The 21,443-nt window shown below is 38.0% G+C and overlaps 1 protein-coding gene across 4 annotated transcripts in view; it reads left to right on the top strand.

The window, feature by feature from the left end:
* LOC120527529 (solute carrier family 22 member 5-like) overlaps window positions 1-20,916 on the top strand; it is a 163,979-nt gene extending 143,063 nt beyond the window's left edge. Inside the window, exons 10-11 of one of the 4 annotated variants that reach the window (XM_039751034.1) lie at window positions 10,833-10,960; window positions 11,585-12,403. In XM_039751034.1, the coding sequence (XP_039606968.1) occupies window positions 10,833-10,956 (124 nt within the window). In that variant the 3' untranslated portion in view covers window positions 10,957-10,960; window positions 11,585-12,403. Of the gene's footprint in view, window positions 1-9,133; window positions 9,162-10,832; window positions 12,404-19,400 lie in introns of those variants that run through there. The other 3 variants (XM_039751035.1, XM_039751033.1, XM_039751037.1) reach the window with 3 other exon arrangements.
* The last annotated feature ends 527 nt before the right edge of the window (window positions 20,917-21,443 follow it).

Here is a 21,443-nt window from a genome sequence, read left to right as displayed (position 1 = left end):
AATAAAGTATCCATTATTCGAGTATGTATATCGGGATATATATATACATATATATATATATATATATATACCCGCGTATCGGAGCGGAGAAGTAGTGTGTTAAAAAAGCTATGAAAAAGAAAAGGGAACATTTTAAAAATAACGTAACATGACTGTCAATATACAGTATTTGTTTTGTGAGTGTTACTGAGTGTTGCTGTCATCAAGGATTTGATTATCATTATTTCTTTTAATCAGGTTCGTATTTGTAGGATGTGTTGAGTTCAAGTTACATTCCGTGTTTGTCAATCGTTGTAAAGATGACAGGTTTCATTTATCGATTCGTTTTTTACTGCATCAATAAACAGCTCGTCTTCTTCTTTATCTGAGACCTGACACACTGCATGCACGGGTTTTTTTTTTTACAATGTCTTCCTTTAGCGGGACATTGACTTTTTCCACCATGTGCTTTGTTTCCACAGTAGCTGCATTTATGAATATGCTTGTATGTATCAGACGCTTCATATTTTTTGCTGCCTTTTCAATTGTGTAATTCGGTTTTTGTTCAGCGCTCTTTGCAACTGTTGCTTGTTGGCTGTGCACTGCGTCAGTTCACGCGTGAGCCGCTTGGTGTACATGCATCGAAGGTTCCCAGCTGTGCTGGTGCCATCTCGTGCTATGTCCATGGCTGTGTTTAATGTTACCTTAGTCCTGGCACTTAAAACTTTCTCTCGCAGTTTCGCTGAGTTTGTGCCAAACACCACCCTGACCATCTCATCTTCCTCTGCATAAGCACAGTCCTTCACCCGTTAATATTTAGTGGGAGTTTGCTATTGGATTGCCGCTGACGGACGGCCTTATATGGGCAGGCACTAAATTACAAACGCCAGCGGCAGCCTGTCTATGAACTTAATTTAAAGTGTAGGTTTACATCGTGCTTTGTTTCCGAAGTAGCAGAACTCATGAATATGGTTGTATATGTCACTCGCTCGCTTCTTATTGTTTCGCTGCCTTCTCAATTATATAATGCATGTTTTTTTCAGTGCTTTTGGAGGTCTTCCTGGTTTTCTATGTACTGCGTGATTACGTGGGAGGCGTGATGATGTCACACGAAACTCCGCCCCCACGGCGTTGAAGCTCATCTCCATTACAGTAAATGGAGAAAAACAGCTTCCAGTTATGACCATTACGCGTAGAATTTCGAAATGAAACCTGCCCAACTTTTGTAAGGAAGCTGTAAGGAATGAACCTGCCAAATTTCAGCCTTCCACCCACACGGGAAGTTGGAGAATTAGTGATGAGTCAGTGAGTGAGTGAGTGAGGGCTTTGCCTTTTATTAGTATAGATATATATATACATACACACAGTGATCCCTCGCTATATTGCGCTTCGGCTTTCGCGGCTTCACTCCATCGTGGATTTTAAATGTAAGCATATCTAAATATATATCGCATATTTTTCGCTGGTTCGTGGATTTCTGTGGACAGTGGGTCTTTTAATTTATGGTACATACTTCCTCAGTTTGTTTGCCCAGTTCATTTCATACAAGGGACACTATTGGTGGATGGCTGAGAACCTACCCAATCAGAGCACGTATTACGTATTAAATAAAATTCCTCAATGATATACGATGTGCTTCGCACACTTAAAGCTCTAATAGCATGTATTTATTTTTGATTGTTTGCTTTTCTCTGCCTCTCACTCTGTCTGACATTCTCTGCTCTTGACGAATGGGGTGTGAGCAGATGGGCTGTTTGCACAGTGGATGTTTGCTTAGAAGATACGGACACTCCTCTAAAAAATGCTGAAAGACTACCTTCAAATTGATCCCTTCATTGCGGCCGCTTTATCACGGTGCTTCCACTTAAAAGCCCAACAGCCCTATTGATTTTTGATTGTTTACTTTTCTCTCTCTCTCTGACATTCTCTGCTCCTGACGCGCACTTCTTTGAAGAGAAAGATATGTTTGCCTTCTTTTAATTGTGAGAAAGAACTGCCATCGCTGTCTTGTCATGGAGCACAGTTTAAACTTTTGACTAAAGGATGTTATTTCATGTCTAGTGGGCTCTAATAATGTTAAAAAACATATTTAGAAGGTCGTAAACAGGTTTTCTATGCTCTAACTGCGAAAATATTAGATTTATAAATAAAGAATCCTACTTCGCGGAAATTCATTTATCGCGGTAGAGTCTGGAACGGATTAACTGCGATAAACGAGGGATTACTGTGTGTGTGTGTGTGTGTGTGTGTGTGTGTGTATATATATATATATATATATATATATATATATATATATATATATAATTTATATTTATTTATTTATTCAAGGCATTCGTAGTCTGAATCACAGTCTGCTTGTGTGGGTGATTACCTACCAGGTAACGCTTGTGGTTGGTCAGCAAGTCGGCTAACGTCCGCCACGGTGCCCTCTTTGAGTTGCAAGAAGAAGATCATAGAACTAATTAAGGGTAATTAAGGTTTCAACTAATTTCACGTAATTACCCCGAACTACATACTGTCAAATAAACGAACCACACGCTGTGGCGCAAGGTGAGAGGCTTCACCTCTGACGCTGACGTCCCAGGTTCAATTCCCGAGAGGGAGTGTAGTGAGTGTGTACGCCTGATGAGCCCAGAATTAGGGCGAAACACGTGTCACGTACTCTTAGCATTATTTGACAGTAAAAACTATATATGTAATCTCTTCCTTGCTTCGCCACTGGATTCACGTCTCCCTGCTGGTAACTACAGCCTTTTTATTTAATCCACGGCTTCTCCACTGTTTTATTGTTCATTTATTACGATTATAGTTATTGTTTAGGTATTGTTCAGGTACCCATTTCCTTTATCATTCCAACCGTACCCCCATTAACATGTCTATCGAGGTGATCACCATCGATCAAAGAACTATCACTTACCGGTTTCCATGCCCAGAGATGGCACCTGCCTTTTCCATTCTTTGTGTTACATATTGCACGGCCATATCAGGCTCACTCTTGATATCCTGAGGAACATTGTGTCTTATGTATTGAATGACTGGGACAGGTTCAAGTTGTGCACTGATGACGGTACAGGAGATAATTATACTACACAGGAGCACTAGAAGAGTGAAATGCTTAAGCCCTTCACCTATGCATCTTCATGTGAGTTGATGGCTGCCGCTGAATTGTTCGGTTGTCGTTTTCAAATGTTCCGACATGGCCAAATATTTTACACCTTTTGACAACCGCCAATGCCTCTTAAACATCTTAGATTGACAGGTGAGGGATGTTTATGAATGCTTAAACTCTCAAAAGCTGGATGTGAAGTTATCGATGAAACTGGTTGTATGCTTACCACGCTTGACAGATGCTGAATGTCTCTTCAACACAAGTCCTACAAATACTGTCGTAATTGAAATAAACCATGAAACTCAAACCGATTATGACAGCAGCAATCCAAGCTGTGAGTTTTGAAACAAGATTACTGTTCACATGGTCAACTGTATGTTGCATGCTCAAGAGTAAGCTCAGCGCACAGCTTGGTCATATTACAACCGGAGGGCCGAACTCGCAATGTGGTATACAAAGAGATCCTTAACAAATAATTATTGGTATATTTTCCCTCAGTTTTAAAAGGTTTCATTTTCTTCTTAATAAAAATTTTAAGGCAGTACTTCGCCGCTGCGAAGCGCGAGTATTTTGCTAGTATATGTATAAATGTGTGTGTGTGTATATGTGTATGTATATGTGTGTATATATATATATATATATATATATATATATAGAAGTTAAATGAAGTTTATTGGATTTACAGAAACTGTGCAATAATTGTTCAAACAAAATCAGGCAGGTGCATAAATTTGGGCACCACAAAAAAGAAATGAAATCAATATTTAGTAGATCCGCCTTTTGCAGAAATTACAGCCTCTAAACGCTTCCTGTAGGTTCCAGTGAGAGTCTGGATTGTGGTTGAAGGTATTTTGGACCATTCCTCTTTACAAAACATCTCTAGTTCATTCAGGTTTGATGGCTTCCGAGCATGGACAGCTCTCTTTAACTCACATCACAGATTTTCAATTATATTCAGGTCTGGGGACTGAGATGGCCATTCCAGAATGTTGTACTTGTTCCTCTGCATGAATGCCTTAATGGATTTTGAGCAGTGTTTCGGGTCATTGTCTTGTTGAAAGATCCAGCCCCGGCGCAGTTTCAGCTTTGTCACGGATTCCTGGACATTGGTCTCCAGAATCTGCTGATACTGAGTGGAATACATGCGTCCCTCAACTTTGACAACAACAACAACATTTATTTATATAGCACATTTTCATACAAACAGTAGCTCATAGTGCTTTACATAATAAAGAATAGAAAAATAAAAGACACAATAAGAAAACAAAATAAATCAACATTAATTAACATCGAATAAGAGTAAGGTTCAATGGCCAGGGGGGACAGAAAAAACAAAAAAACTCCAGACGGCTGGAGAAAAAATAAAATCTGTAGGGATTCCAGACCATGAGACCGCCCAGTCCCCTCAGGGCATTCTACCTAACATAAATGAAACAGTCCTCTTTGGATTTAGGGTTCTCACGGAAGGGCTTGATGCTGATGATGGTCACGTAGACTTCTGCCTTTAAATCCATCCATCGTTGTTGGAGCATCATGAAGCTTTGAGTAGGTGGAGGTGGCGCAGGCCACCACCACAAAGACACCGAAAAGAGAGTAGGGGTCAGTACGGATTTTAGAGCCACCATGAGTAGTTATTATAAGGAAATTGAACATACAGAGTATCAGGATTAAGATAAATTAAATTAAATTGAAGTTATAGAAAGGCCATGTTAAAGTAATATGTTTTCAGCAGTGTTTTAAACTGCTCTACTGTATTAGCCTGGCGAATTCCTATTGGCAGGCTATTCCAGATTTTAGGTGCATAGCAGCAGAAGGCCGCCTCACCACTTCTTTTAAGCTTTGTTCTTGGAATTCTAAGGAGACCTTCATTTGAGGATCTGAGGGTACGATTTGGAATATAAGGTGTCAGACATTCCTATATATAAGATGGGGCGAGATTATTTAAGACTTTATAAACCATAAGCAGAATTTTAGAGTCAATCCTGAATGACACAGGTAACCAGTGTAGTGACATCAAAACTGGAGTAATGTGTTCAGATTTTCTTTTCCTAATTAGATTTCTAGCAGCTGCATTCTGCACTAGTTGCAAACGATTTATGTCTTTTTTGGGTAGTGAAAGTTTCTTGGTTGACAAGATTCCCAGTCCCTGCACTGGCCACGCAGCCCCACAGCATGATGGAACCACCACCATATTTTACTGTTAGGTAGCAGGTGTTTTTCTTGGAATGCTGTGTTCTTTTTCCTCCTTGCATAACGCCCCTTGTTATGCCCAAATAACTGAATTTTAGTTTCATCAGTCCACAGCACCTTATTGCAAAATGAAGCTGGCTTTTCCAAATGTGCTTGAGCATACCTCAAGCGGCTCTGTTTGTGCTGTGGGCGGAGAAAAGGCTTCCTCTGCATCACTCTCGCATACAGCATCTCCTTGTGTAAAGTGCGCCGAATGGTTGAACGATGCACAGTGACTCCATCTACTGCAAGATGATGTTGTAGGTCTTTGGTGCTGGTCTGTTTGTTAACTCTGACTGTTCTCACCATTCGTCGGTTCTGTCTATCCGAAATCTTTCTTGGTCTGCCACTTCGAGCCTTAACTTGAACTGAGCCTGTGGTCTTCCATTTCCTCAATATGTTCCTAACTGTGGAAACAGACAGCTTAAATCTCTGGGACAGCTTTCTGTATCCTTCCCCTAAACCATTATGGTGAACAATCTTTGTCTTCAGGTCATTTGAGAGTTGTTTTGTGACACCCATGTTGCTGCTCTTCAGAGAAAATTAAAGGAGGAGGGAAACTTACAATTGACCCCCTTTAAATACTCTTTCTCATTATAGGATTCACCTGTGTATGTAGGTCAGGGGTCACTGAGCTTACCAAGCCAATTTGAGTTCCAATAATTAGTTCTAAAAGTTTTGGAATCAATAAAATGACAACAGTGCCCAAATTTATGCACCTGCCTGATTTTGTTTGAACAATTATTGCACACTTTCTGTAAATCCAATAAACTTCATTTCACTTCTCAAATATCACTGTGTGTGTCTCCTATATGATATATTTAACTGACATTTTTATCGTAAAACCAACGATTTATACAGGAAAATAATGACTATTAACAAGGTTGCCCAAACTTTTGCATCCCACTGTATATATATATATATATATATATATATATATATATATATATATATATAATATATACAGTACAAGCCATTCAATGTGTTTTCTTTATTTTCATGACCATTTACATTGGCAGATTCTCACTGAAGGCATAAAAACTACTTGGTCAAATAGCCCTTACACAGCCTGGAGGTGTGTTTGGGGTCATTGTCCTGTTGAAAAATAGATGGATCGTCCAACTAACCTGACTTCTGCACAACACAACTGCTGGTCCCAACCCCATTGATAAAGCAAGAAATTCCACTAATTAACCCTGATAAGGCACACCTGTGAAGTGAAAACCATTTCAGGTGACTACCTGTTGAAGCTCATCGAGAGAATGCCAAGAGTGTGCAAAGTAGTAATCAGAGCAAAGGGTGGCTATTTTGAAGAAACTAGAATATAAAACATGTTTTCAGTTATTTCACCTTTTTTTGTTAAGTACATAACTCCACATGTGTTCATTCATAGTTTTGATGCCATCAGTGAGAATCTACCAATGTAAATGGTCATGAAAATAAAGAAAACACATTGAATGAGGTGATGTGTCCAAACTTTTGGCCTGTACTGTATGTATATACATACAGACAGACAGACAGATAGACAGATATATACACATACACTCACCTAAAGGATTATTAGGAACACCTGTTCAATTTCTCATTAATGCAATTATCTAATCAACCAATCACATGGCAGTTGTTTCAATGCATTTAGGGGTGTGGTCCTGGTCAAGACAATCTCCTGAACTCCAAACTGAATGTCAGAATGGGAAAGAAAGGTGATTTAAGCAATTTTGAGCGTGGCATGGTTGTTGGTGCCAGATGGGCCGGTCTGAGCATTTCACAATCTGCTCAGTTACTGGGATTTTCATGCACAACCATTTCTAGGGTTTACAAAGAATGGTGTGAAAAGGGAAAAACATCCAGTATGCGGCAGTCCTGTGGGCGAAAATGCCTTGTTGATGCTAGAGGTCAGAGGAGAATGGGCCGACTGATTCAAGCTGATAGAAGAGCAACTTTGACTGAAATAACCACTCGTTACAACCGAGGTATGCAGCAAAGCATTTGTGAAGCCACAACACGCACAACCTTGAGGCGGATGGGCTACAACAGCAGAAGACCCCACCGGGTACCACTCATCTCCACTACAAATAGGAAAAAGAGGCTACAATTTGCACGAGCTCACCAAAATTGGACAGTTGAAGACTGGAAAAATGTTGCCTGGTCTGATGAGTCTTGATTTATGTTGAGACATTCAAATGGTAGAGTCAGAATTTGGCGTAAACAGAATGAGAACATGGATCCATCATGCCTTGTTACCACTGTGCAGGCTGGTGGTGTAATGGTGTGGGGGATGTTTTCTTGGCACACTTTAGGCCCCTTAGTGCCAATTGGGCATCACTTAAATGCTACGGGCTACCTGAGCATTGTTTCTGACCATGTCCATCCCTTCATGACCACCATGTACCCATCCTCTAATGGCTACTTCCAGCAGGATAATGCACCATGTCACAAAGCTCGAATCATTTCAAATTGGTTTCTTGAACATGACAATGAGTTCACTGTACTAAAATGGCCCCCACAGTCACCAGATCTCAACCCAACAGAGCATCTTTGGGATGTTGTGGAACGGGAGCTTCGTGCCCTGGATGTGCATCCCACAAATCTCCATCAACTGCAAGATGCTATCCTATCAATATGGGCCAACATTTCTAAAGAATGCTTTCAGCACCTTGTTGAATCAATGCCACGTAGAATTAAGGCAGTTCTGAAGGCGAAAGGGGGTCAAACACCATATTAGTATGGTGTTCCTAATAATCCTTTAGGTGAGTGTACATATACATACATATATACATATATATACTCTATATCAATAAATCATTTTTTAAGCAATTAGATTCAACCATAACCTCATTTATTTGGAACTCAGAACATCCATGTATCCAAAGAGCGACCCTACAAGACCTAAGGCAGAAGGTGGCATGGCTCTACCTAACTTTCAGTTTTATTACTGGGCAGCAAGCATACAAGCTATAAAAACCTGGACACAAATTGTTGAACATACACATGCTTGGTCCACAATAGAAATAAAATCCTGCAGTTTTTCTTTATATTCCCTGCTTTGTGCACCGATAAATGCAAATTATCGCCAATATACTACCAGTTGTGTTTCACTCACTCAGAATATGGAACCAATGTAGAAAGAATTTTAAGATGGAGAATCTTTTATCTGTGGCACCTCTACATGAGAACCATCTTTTTCAACTCTAGCAAACATCTGGAAAACATTTGGGATTAAATTGCTTAGAGATCTTTATATAGACAACATGTTTTCATCCTATGAACAGTTACATTCCAAATTTATCTTGGCAGCAGCACATTTCTTTCACTATCTTCAAATTAGAAACTTTGTTAAGCAGAACCTGCCCGATTTCTGTCATCTCATACCTTCCTCTATGCTGTAAAAAATATTATTCAGTTTCATGGACTTTTTTCGAGCATTTCTGCAATATATAAAATTATTTTACAAGCCCTTCCTTTCAAATATCCAAGAGGACAGTGGGAAAAGGATCTGTCACTCAACATGTCAAAAACGGAGTGGAAGGTAGCATTGCAGGGAATTCACTCTAGCTCCATATGCGCAAAGCATACAATTATTCAACTCAAAATTATATATTGAGCACATCTGTCTCGCTTAAAACTGTCAAATGTTTCCAGGGCAAGATCCAACCTGCGAACGCTGCTGTCAAGTCCCAGCGTCACTAAGTCACATGTTTTGGGCATGCACCAAATTAACATCATTCTGGACAAAAATTTGTAAGTGCCTTTTAGACAGCCTTGGTGTCACAATCCCTCCTAACCCATTAACAGCTGTGTTTGGTGTTCTTCCAGATGGGCTTAAAGCGGAGAAGGACAAACAAACAGTGATTGCCTTCACTACACTATTGGCACACAGACTTATTTTGGTAAACTGGAAGAATCCTAACTCTCCTCTTTTAAGTCAGTGGGTAACTGATGTTTTATATTATTTGAAATTGGAAAAATATGAAATTCTCAGTTAAATGATCTGTGCAGAACTTTTTCAAAACCTGGCAGGATCTAATCAATAATATTTTAGAATAAGCTCTTAAAGCTTGTAAAAATACATAAATTGATGAGTTTAACAGGTGTGTAAAGATAAATGGAGAAGAAAAAGAAATGGGAAGAGAATCTATTTCCTCAGTGCTTTGTTTTACTCCGTTGGCCATGCTCTGTTTCTCGGGTGGGTGTTGATTTGTTTTCAATCCTATTTTTTGTAAAAAATTAATCTGTCTATATGTAATGATTACATTAAAATGAAATTAAAAAAAAAGAATACACATGCACCCATTAAACCTATGCATGATGAAACTTTATAACCCTGTTATTTTTTTTATGCATCATTCTAATTCAGTGTCTCAAATGCTTAGAACAAACCTTAGCAACAACCACACAATGCAAAAACCAGCACAGGATTTGGTGCCATCATATTCCACAGTTCAGTTACACAACCAGAAGATCAGGTAGTTATGTCATAATAATTATAGGACATTTATGTAGCAAAGTGATTTACAATGTTTTCCCATTCATTTTTTATAAGCATCAAGAAATAAGTGACTCACTCAGGGGTTATGCAGTGAATTGGAGGAGGCTACTAAACCAGCCAATCAATCTAAAATACACAGCTTTGAGATGTGGGAGGAAACTAGAGTATATTTGGGGCCAATATAGGAAGGACTGATGCATTTCATATAGAAAAGTACTTATGATGAGATTTGAAATCTCCATTTAGGAAGCAGTGCCGACTACTGCATAATTATACCAGGTTTTGTTTTCAATTTCCCAAAATATTTATCTATCTGTTTTTGCACATGCACCAGTCTATACACCAATAACTGGGCACTCATGTGCACAACTACATGGTCATTGTTGAATTTACCAATAAAACAAACTTTGTCTTTGAGAGTATCTAAAGAAAATATATGAACTATATACAGGTTGTGATATGACCAGCATTAAACTTGAGTTCTTGAAGATGGGTGAGTAAGCAGTGCTAACCATTGTGTCATCCCTGCCAAAAGTCTCCCAATACTGAATAGTCCAGTTTCTAACTATCAAGTTTCAAGGAATGCAACAATTGCCAGTTCATTTACTGTTCAGATATGAATTACATTTTCCCAAAAAGAATTTAATAAACACTTTTATAATAATAATTCTTTGCATTTATAAAGTGCTTTTCTCACTACTCAATGCGCTCAGCAATTGCAGGTTAAGTGTTTAACCATTTGTTTCTAGTGCATCACAAAATATCTAGGAAGCAATGGAGTTGTATAATAATCTTTTGTATCAGATTTTTTTCCTCTTCACAAAGAGTACAAGAAATATATATTGTATATTTTAAGATTGTACCAAAAAAATACAGAATTATAGAAAATTAACAGAACATCTGAATAAAATGTACAGTGTGTATCCACCCTTTAAACAGCCCCAGGTTTTAGCGGCACTAGCAGTCATAAAAGGAGCACGAATATTCTTAGCAAAGCAGCTTTAGCATTGCCCATTTCCTTACCAGTATCCTTCGGACTCTGAAAGAAAACCTCCAAGTTCTGGAAAAGAAGCACACAAACAAAACACTGCAGATCCAACAGAGCAATGACCCTGGGTTGATGTCAGTGGCACTGCAGTTAATAGCATGACAAAGTAAGTAGAATCCACTAATTTTGAAAAATGTATTGTATGTAATGGCCACCCTTTAGCTTCATATGCAGTGACAGTATATCTAAAATATAAATACACATCAGATTACATTGGTGAATGTTTAACACTTTTCATACTACAGTTTCTATACTGTTTTTATGAAAACAGAAATGCAAGTTAAGCATTTTGAAAAAGTATCTTGCGTCTTTTCCTCTAAGCCAACAATACAAGAAACATTCTGAAATGTTTAGGTTACCACTTATGGGTATGAAATTAAGTAAGATATATGAAGAATTAAGAGTGAAACCAAGGCTGATAAATACTCAAACAAGTTTATCACATACTCTAGGCTAAAAAACTTAATTATGAGTGGTTTTTGAAATAAAACAGGACCGTCTTTTTTGGCTTTAAACTCTTAACCTCATTTGAATGGATACAGAAACCCATAACTTTACTGTAGAAAAAAAACATGTATGCCTTATTCCTGCCATGATGATGAATATGGACACAGAGGATAAAGACATTGTGTTCTGTGTCTGTGTAGCTCAAAGATTGGTGTAAATCATTTGCACAGCTGATGACCCCACAGATGGCCTGGCACAATTTAATCACAATTTTTACCAACAGCTATTACAGAGGGTCCTAAAGTTGGAGCTTTTTATACTGCAGAACTGTTATTTGAACATAAGCATACAGAGCTGCCAGAGATGTAATCATTCCACCATGTCTTATGCAGATATTGTTTTTATGAAATGCACTTACCTGAAAGTAACATGAAAATTCTAAAGTTGTTTTGTTAAAATGTATTTTGTACAAGTTTTAAAAAATCTTTTTCATTGTTAAAAATTTGCTGAAAAGAGAGTAAAAGAAGTAGCTTGAGGTTTTTGTATCAGAGGTTTTGTATCAGTTTCAAAAAAAGATTTCAGATGCCTAAATGGACATCAAAGTCTAGGATTAGTTCCACCCCTATGGTCACGTGTACCAGGGAAGGCTTTAGCTCTGATTTAGGTGGATCTCATAATTTTATGTTTTGTGAAATATATGTCTACAATAATACCTTCTTTGGTTACTGTTTTAGAACAATTCTGTGGCTAAGCAATAATATTTGTTAGTACTGTTTTATTACACTGATTATTTGTGACTAAAATACCCTCTTGAGGGCAGTTGCAGAAATAATTTTGGATTCTTTTTTTCCTCCTAGCAAATGTGATAAGGAAGATCTCCTTTGCTTTTTTGCATTTTTCCTAAGTTTGATACTATCTGTAGCTTGCTGAATTTTAGGTTTTATGAACAGACATTCTTGTGGCTTTTTCAATTACTGCTTTTATTGCACTTGTGTGGGATCAGGTAGGCTTGTTAAAGATTGTGAATACAGTGTAACCTTTATTTCGTCTGTATTTTTTGTAATTGTATGTTCTTCTGTTAACTTAAATTGCAACTGTAGTAATAAAAGCTTACTCTGCAAATTCACTTTTTCAAGAATAGTCTTTGTAAGCATTTAACCACCTACGCAAAACATAGATGAAAACTTATTTACAATGTCTCTGACGTCTGTGTCTCCGTAATTCCATGAATATATTTGAACAACAAATAATAGATGTTTATAGTGAATGTTCAATGAACAGTTGTCTTGGTTTTGATATACCATTGCTATCTGGTGAATGAGGGAGTTTTCTAAAACAAATGTCAATCAGGTGCATTGTAAACTTGTTATATTATACTCACTATAGTTTTTACTATAATGTGATATATCCATTCATCTGCTATTTTGAAATCTACTCAGTCTAAGTGAGTGTTTACATGTAAATATAGCCTAGCATCAACAGCAAGGCAGAAACCTACCCACACCATGCCTATGTGTGTACAAACAAAGCCACACACATTCTTACACTGGTGAACTTTAGCCCTGGCACCATAAATTGAATGTCCTGGATGATTCACAAACGAAAATGGGAAGAACATGCAAATCTCAGACAGAATCACCACAGCAAAAAATTAATTTAGGACTAATTCATTTTATGGCAACAATTTTACCCATTATTCCACAATATCTATTTTTGTAATTTTTCAGTACCTCCATGTGTCCCTGCTAACCAGGGATAAAGCATTCTAAAGTCTAAGTAGATGTTTATAAAGTAACAAAAATGTGTAATCAACCAAAAGTGCATACAATGGAGACAATCAAAGAAAGACCTCAGATGTATGCAATGAAAAACAGAAAACAAACTCTAATTGCCTCTGGGCATGACTCTACAAGATCTTGTCTCAAACCTTTAGGTAGGGCAACCTATCCTTGTCTAGCATTCCAAAACAAAATAGTATTCACTCAACCCCGATTCTCTCTCCCTCTGCTACTCTGTGTACTCTTCACCCCCACCATTTAAGCCCCAGGAGTAATCACTTGATGACTGGCTTACTAGCATAATGTAGCCTTTAAACCCCACCATAGTTACCCTTTCAAACTACTGCTACAATTCAAAGTGATATTTCTTACAGCCCCAGGTATCCCTGCATCTCCAAACACCACTTTCTAATTAAGGAGCCGGGTATCTCCAGTGCCTCCTCAGTAAAATGAAGCATGGTCTCGCTTGGTCTAGATCTTAATTCTTTACTACCATTTATTGGCCTGTCGTAGTTCATATGACTTTTGTCTGTATTCTGCAGTCCAGAGTTATTGTTTCCCTAACACCAATTAAAGTACATTATCCCTGGTAGCTATTGTTTTTTTTTTTTTTCCCTGTATATGCAAAATATTTTAAGCGTATTTTTTAATTTTTTTTTTTTATGGGAGTTATTGGGGAATTTTTATTAAAATAACAGCTGAGGTCATCACTGCAAATGTTCCATAGGACATCCTTTGTTACAACAGGAATAAGGGAACTGTGCCATATGAGTAGCTCAGGGGTCAGGAACCTATGGCTCGCGAGCCAGATGTGGCTCTTTTTATGGCTGCATCTGGCTCGCAGGCAAATCTTTAATAGAAAAATAATAACGTTAAAAATATAAAGCATTCTCATGTATTTCAATCCATTCATTTCCTACCACTCATGTTCATGGTTGCGGGTGGCTGGAGCCAATCACAGCTGTCCTCCGGGACAACACCAAATTGTTATTGGATAATGCGTAGCGTACACGAGTCGTTGTGAGGTCAGGAAGTAAACTTCCCTCCTTTTAATCAAGTAGTCAGCTAGCTAATTGCAGAAACCCTTTTATCGAAGAAGATGGCTAAAAGAAATAAGATGAGGAGTATTGTACTTTTCAGCAGGAATGGACAGAGGAATTCGCCTTTGTGGAGAGAGCAAGTTCTGCAGTGTGTCTAATATGCAATGATAAAATTGCATCAATAAAACTGTTAAATATAAAGCGGCACTTCGACACACGTCATACTACATTTGCATTGAAATATCCTGTGGGGGACAGCAGGAAGAAAGCATGTCAGCAGCAACTCCATGTTTGGACCCAACAAGTTGACTGGAATCCGGCTAGCTTTGCTGGTGCTTTAGCAATTTTGAGAAATGGAAAGCCATTCACAGATGGGGAGTATGCCAAAACATTCATGCTTGATGTTGCCAATGAACATTTTGATGACTTTTCGGATAAAGACAAGATAATCAAACGAATAAAAGACACGCCTCTGTCGGCAAGAACTGTTCACGATCGTACCATCATGATGGCAAATGAAATTGAGGCAACACAAGTGAAGGACATAAATGCAGCACCATTCTTTTCTCTTGCTTTGGATGAGTCAACAGACGTAAGCCATTTATCCCAGTTCAGCGTGATTGCAAGGTATGCTGTAGGTGACACACCACGTGAGGAAAGTCTTGCTGTTTTTCCTATGAAAGGGACAACAAGAGGGGAGGATTTATTCAAGTTTTTCACTGAGCTCGCTAAAGAAAAAAATCTACTGATAGATAAACTTATTTCGGTGTATACTGATGGTGCTCCGTGCATGGTGGGGAAAAACAGGATTTGTAGCGCTTCTTCGTGAACATGAAAAGAGACCCATCCTAAGTTTTCAATGCATCCTACATCAGGAGGCGCTTTGTGCTCAGATTTGTGGCGAGCAGCTTGGTGAGGTGATGTCGCTGGTCATTCGGGTGGTCAACTGTATTGATGCCCGAACTTTAAATGATCACCAGTTTAAAACACTGCTGGATGAAGTTGGGAATAATTATCCTGGTCTGCTTCTGCACAGCAATGTGCATTGGTTGTCAAGAGGGAAGGTGATCAGCCGTTTCGCGGCTTGTCTGAGCAAAATCCGGACTTTTCTTGAAATGAAAAACTTCGAGCATCCATGAGTTAGCTAACACTGAGTGGCTCCTGAAGTTCTACTATCTCGTGGACATGACTGAACAACTGAACCAGCTCAATGTGAAAATGCAAGGCGTTGGAAATACTGTCTTATCCCTTCAACAAGCAGTGTTTGCATTTGTAAACAAGCTAGAACTCTTCATCGCCAACATTGAAACAGGTCGTTTACTACACTTTGAAAAACTGAGAGAGTTTAAAGATGCATGCACAGCAAGTGACCCTGCTAAACATTTGCTTGATTTTCAGCAGCTAGCGGGCTTCACATCTAACCTCCTGCAGTCATTCAAAGTGCGCTTTGGAGAATTTTGTGGGCGCACTCGCCTTTTTAAGTTCATTACCCATCCACACAAGTGTGCAGTGGACAGCACTGACCTGAGTTACATCCCCGGTGTCTCCGTCAGAGATTTTGAGCTACAAGCTGCTGACCTGAAGGCCTCAGATAATGTGGGTGAATAAGTTCAAGTCACTGAATGAAGATTTAAAAGACTTGCATGACAGCAAGCAGAGTTGGCGAGCAAACACAAGTGGGCAGAAATGAAAAAACTTCAACCCGCGGACCAGCTGATTGTCAAAACTTGGAACGTGCTTCCCGTCACATACCACACACTGCAGCGTGTGAGTATTGCTGTACTGACAATGTCAGGCTCTACGTATGCATGTGAGCAGTCTTTCTCACATCTAAAGTACTTTAAGACCAACCTACGATCACATTTAACGGATGGCCTGCATGAAGCTTAACCTCACCACGTATCAACCAGACTACAAAGCCATCAGCAAAACCATGCAGCACCAGAAGTTGCATTAATGGTAAGAAGTACTTTATTCATCATTGGTTAGCAACAGCATAACGACATTATTAAAAAGAATTTAGAGACTTATTGTACTTTAAAAGTGTTGGTCTTACATAAAATGCACACATTTACTTTTATTTAGTTTTAAACATATTGTATGGCTCTCACGGAATTGCATTTTAAAATATGTGGCGTTCATGGCTCTCTCAGCCAAAAAGGTTCCCGACCCCTGGAGCAGCTCAGTTCATTATCACAAGCATGAAGAAATAAAGAATTGCTTGATCCTATGAAGACTAGGATAATTTACAGACATAACTGTAAAATATATCGGTATACACTAGTCAAGATAAAGACAATGGTATAGCCAATCCAACACACCCAATTTGTAGAGACAGAAAGGTACCAAAATATCTTATCATTTAACAGTAAACTTATATAAATACAAGAGTTAATGAAAAGTTATATGAGCTCATCATATAAAAAAGAACAGAGAAAAATACCCTTGCAAGTTTTGTGTTGTTTTTCTGTGGGTGTGGCCATGTTTACTGTTGCCATCACATGATTTGCATCACACTTATGTGACATCATTAATCTAAACACTACTTAACTTGATAAGCAAAACTCAGCTTGTGTTTCTTTTTGTGGTTTAGGATTCTAGTTTTGTTTTGGACTACTGGCTAATCTTATTTTGTGTTACATTTTGATTTCTGTTGCTAGATTTATTAATCGTCTAGAAATGACTTCAGGTCTGGTTTCTGACAGCTCTTTTTAGTTTTATTTTTTACCTTCTCTTTTTTGAACCATTAAAACTTGCCCCATGGACAGCCATCGTTTTACCCTTGGAGATGACACCATTCATAGATTTATCAGGTCATTATTGTCCCATGCACAGAGAGCCAGGACATTGTTACTTGCATGTGCTATACTCAACATGCAACCAATGTCACCACACTCCTAACACCATGGACAGATAGTAGAACTACAGTACTTTGAAGCTTCTGTCGCCCTTAGCTGAAATATTTCAGAACCTATTTGTCATTACCACTGCAAGTTAATCCCAACAGGACATCATAACTTAAAATACAGCTTAGAACAGATATGTTGGGAAAAGGAGGATGTCTATGACTGCAAGGTTAATACTGTCTTAAATGTTATAGACATTCTAACTGCTTTATTCTCAGTTATTCGTTGTTTTTCTTTCTTGGTTGCAATTCCATCAAATGGATCATGCGAGTATGCCCTTTCTGCCTAGTCAATTTGTTCTAACTGGGCAAACTAATAAAGTGTATATTAAATATACTGTAGATACATCAATATAGTATTTATAATTAATCATATTTTGGAAGTCCATCATTATCATCCACTTAATCTCTTATTTTAAAATTCTGCTGTTGACATTTATGGCCATTTATAACCTCACCCCTCCATATCTGTCCGACCTTCTTCATGCTGGCATTCCATCCCGTAACCTTGGATCCTCTTCCTCCATCCATCTGACCATCCCTCTTGCCCATCTAACCACCATGAGGAGCAGAGCATTCAACCTTACTGCTCCCAAGCTCTGGAATCACTATCTATTGTGCTTAGAAATATTGACTCATTCTCAACTTTCAAATGTAAACTTAAAACCCATCTGTTTAAAATTGCTTTTTCTCTGTTTTTTTAAGAATGTGTTTTTTTTTTTGTTTTTTTTTGTTTGTTCAGTGTCCTCGAGTGCTTAAAAAGGCACCTTGTATGAATAAAATGTTTTATTATTATTATTATTAATCCTTTATGGCTGTTATTAATTTTGAGATGTGAACAGAGAGAGAAACGCATTAGCTTGTACACAGTCTTAAAGCAATCATTTTCAAAATGCATAAGAGGTATGGCACTGCTCGAGAGTAAATTAAAGGTTTCCCATGATTTTCATCACAGCAGGATGCCCTAACATGCTGTTTGAATTAATTACACTACATACAGTTCAGACTAAGCTGGTTCTTTGAGCAGTATGGATAAATTCAAGACTGGCCTACGATGTGCCATTTTTGAGGAAAGAGAAACTGGAGGCGCAGTTCTTCCACCTTCAGTAGACACATATAAAAATATAAGCTTGTATCAAACATGATGACCTATAATATAATAATTATCTGTAGCCACTGAGGATACTGCCAATAACAGACCCATTTTCAACCAAAGAGTCTTCTGCTCCCACATTCCACATGCTATTATCAGATCTGATATACAGTATAATGGGGTGCATTTCCAGTTCTACTGCTGTTCTAAAAATTTTGATGTGTAAATAGAAAATTTTACACATGCTGGAGTGGCCAATATTGTACTAATGGTAACAGTTTTTAAAGATGTTTGTTAGTCCTTAAGTCGAGGACAGGACATGCGTCACATTCTAATGTAGTCAAGCTTCCTTCTAGCTGCATATTCCACATTCCACTCCAGTGAATGAACACATACATAACACCAGATTTTTATGTAACTTAAAATAAAACATTTTCAGATTGTGCAGATCACAGTGCTTTTAATGTCATAAAGTAACTTATATAGGAACAGTTTTACAATTTTAAAATGCACTTTTTTGAGCTCTCTACTGCCATCAGCAGGAAAACATTTTTCATTACTACTGGCATAGTTGCTGTGTATGTGGCAAGCCTAAACAAGCACCTGAGCACAAAATACTTATGAAATGACTGAAGTTTATAGTTGCATTTTTAGCAGTAAGGACATTTGATTAAATACTTGCACTGGCATAAGAATCAGTCACTGATAACTGCTGTATACACACAGTTCTTCAACAATAAGTACAGTGGTAGAACTTCACCTGTGTCAAAAAATAACATTGCTACCTTTTTGTCTATCACTAGGTGTTTTATCCATGACATAAATATATTTCTTCTGAGGGGAGACATGTACTAGCAGATTGGATGTTAACCAAGCAAGATATTAAATTCACTGATAACTGAGAAATGTTACCATCCAGTTAGTCAAACCACACACTATTGATGAATAATTATGAAGCACACTCTCTAAAAGTAACTGAAGTGACCCAAGTGACCTGTCTAAGTGTGTAATGATGAGGATGGTCCCAACTGTACTAGGGAGCGCTGCACTTCTACGTAATTAATACTTGTATCCAGGAGTTGATGCATGGCATATGAAAGACAACATATACTGTATGTAACAATAGCAAGCATGGGGGGAAAGTTTTTTTTACCTGCTTTGTTTTCATGTTTAACACCCATGACTGTTGCCAGAGTGGAAACAAAACTATTATTACTTTGTTTAATCTTAGTAAGTTGTCATGTTTCCTTACAGAAACGGAATAACTGTCTTTTTTTCTTCAGGTGCTGCAAAGTGAAGGACAACAAAAAAACTAGCATGTGAAGGAACTTTGCTTTAATGGTCAGTCCATAACATGCCATTCTTTGTCAGTGATGGTAATTCCAACTTTATCCACTTCATAGTAGTTGAAGCAATCAAGGGAAAAAGAACCTACAACCTTGGGGGCATGTTATGAAAAGGAACGCACAGGATTTTGCTTGTTGTTGCTGGGAATTGGAAGATTTGTATGTTTGAGCAGTCAGTCAGGTATATCAAGATTTTCATGTGGCCTCTGATTTTGTGATTTATAGGACCCATCATATGCCACCAAGTACAAAATGAAATCCTCCATTTCACTCTTTCAGCCTCACGTAGCTGTTTTTTGGAAGGAATACTGAAGTACCGTACTAAAGGTGATCATTCATTTTTGAAAGTAAACCCCGGAACACTTTACACATTTACTGTGCATATCACACAACAATCCATTCACCTGTTTATGTCAATCTATCACTATTTCTTTTCTAAACTCATCTTTAAGCCCCTCAGCTCTGCTTTGCTTTTCACCAACAATACCAGCACACAGCAGTGGTTTCCAAGCTCAGTCCTGTGGGACCCCTGTGGCTGTGTATTTATTTATTTTTATTCAAACCTATTTCACAATCCATGCATTGCCCTTATCTTTTAAGGGGTCTAATTATTTACTGAAGTGTCAGTTTTTATTTTTGTATTAATTTTAATTATTAAATAATTGTGTATTGTTGCCAAACTTGTAAATCTTTAGCTTCATTTGCTGTTTTATATTTCATTGACCTTTATATGTAAGGAGCAAACTCTATGTTGTTTTCAAATCCCAGCAACAGTGAATGCTAAACAGTACTTTAGTGCCATATTCACTTGTCTGCTCATTTGTAAGAAATGTTTCTTAATGCACAGACATATAGAAAACGGTAAATTTTAAAGAAAATGGCAAAGTAAATGTAAACCTTTAAAGGTATGGCAAGAATACAAATATTTACGTATTTCTCAGAAATATTTGTAGTCCAAACCACTAAACAATGAGAAAGTATGAATGATACACTGATTGTGAAATTGGCTGGAATGAAAACTAAGCTATGGGGGTCCCACAGAACTGAACTTGAAAGCTGCTGACATACAGAGTTCTGTTCTATTTTGATTTTCAAATCAGTATCTAAGTCGTTTATTTCTCCAGGACAATCAGGGATTTTTGTTTACACTTCTGTAGCAGTTGTGAGTTGAAGCAAAACAATATTACATGCTTCGTTGGATTCTACATTTTACAATTTATAGCACGGGGTGCCCAATGCGTCAATCGCGATCGACCGGTAGATCGGAAAGGTAATGCAGGTAGATCGCGTTGCATTCAAAAAAAATTTTTTTTTTAAATGTTAGTCTATCATATATCCTCCCTCTGGCATTTTCCACTTGATTGACATGCAGGGCGGCTAGTCTGAGATCTCTTTTCTTCTAACACACTGGTCATCCTGCACGCACGATCAAATGCGCGAGCTACTGCAAAACTCCGGCTATCTAAGTGATCTAGTTAGCCTTTCAATTTATATCGACTAAAGAAGCGATTTTAAAAAAATTTGTTGTTTATGGGCTGGATGTGGAATTGGAAGAGGATTTTTTTCCTCTCACAATGTCACAATCGAAGTGCATTTGTCTGATCTGTCAATCTGTCCTTGCTATTCCAAAGAAGGAAAATGTGGAAAGGTACTTTCGAACTGTTCATAAAAATTACGAAACTGACTTCCTTCCAAAAAGCGATCTGAGAAAGAGAAAGAAGAGGGAACTAAAATCGCAGTTAATCGGACAGCCATTATTTTTCACTTGGCTGAATTCAAAAGTAAAGGCAGACACACCGAAGCATCGTTCCGGGTGAGTCACTTGATCATTAAGCATAAGAAGTCCTTCCAAGATGGAGAGATAATTAAAGATGGCTTTGTTGAGGCAGATGGTTAGGGAGAAATTCCTGCTGAGATTTCAAGACCACTGGTCGGAGAAAAAGGAGTTTCTCCTTGTCATTAAACATGCAGAATACAAGC

This window comes from Polypterus senegalus, chromosome 4 (genome assembly GCF_016835505.1).
Source record: "Polypterus senegalus isolate Bchr_013 chromosome 4, ASM1683550v1, whole genome shotgun sequence".
Taxonomy (NCBI): Eukaryota; Metazoa; Chordata; class Cladistia; order Polypteriformes; family Polypteridae; genus Polypterus; species Polypterus senegalus.
The sequence above is the reverse complement of the archived record's forward strand: the minus strand, read 5'-3'. Positions and strand labels throughout refer to the sequence as shown.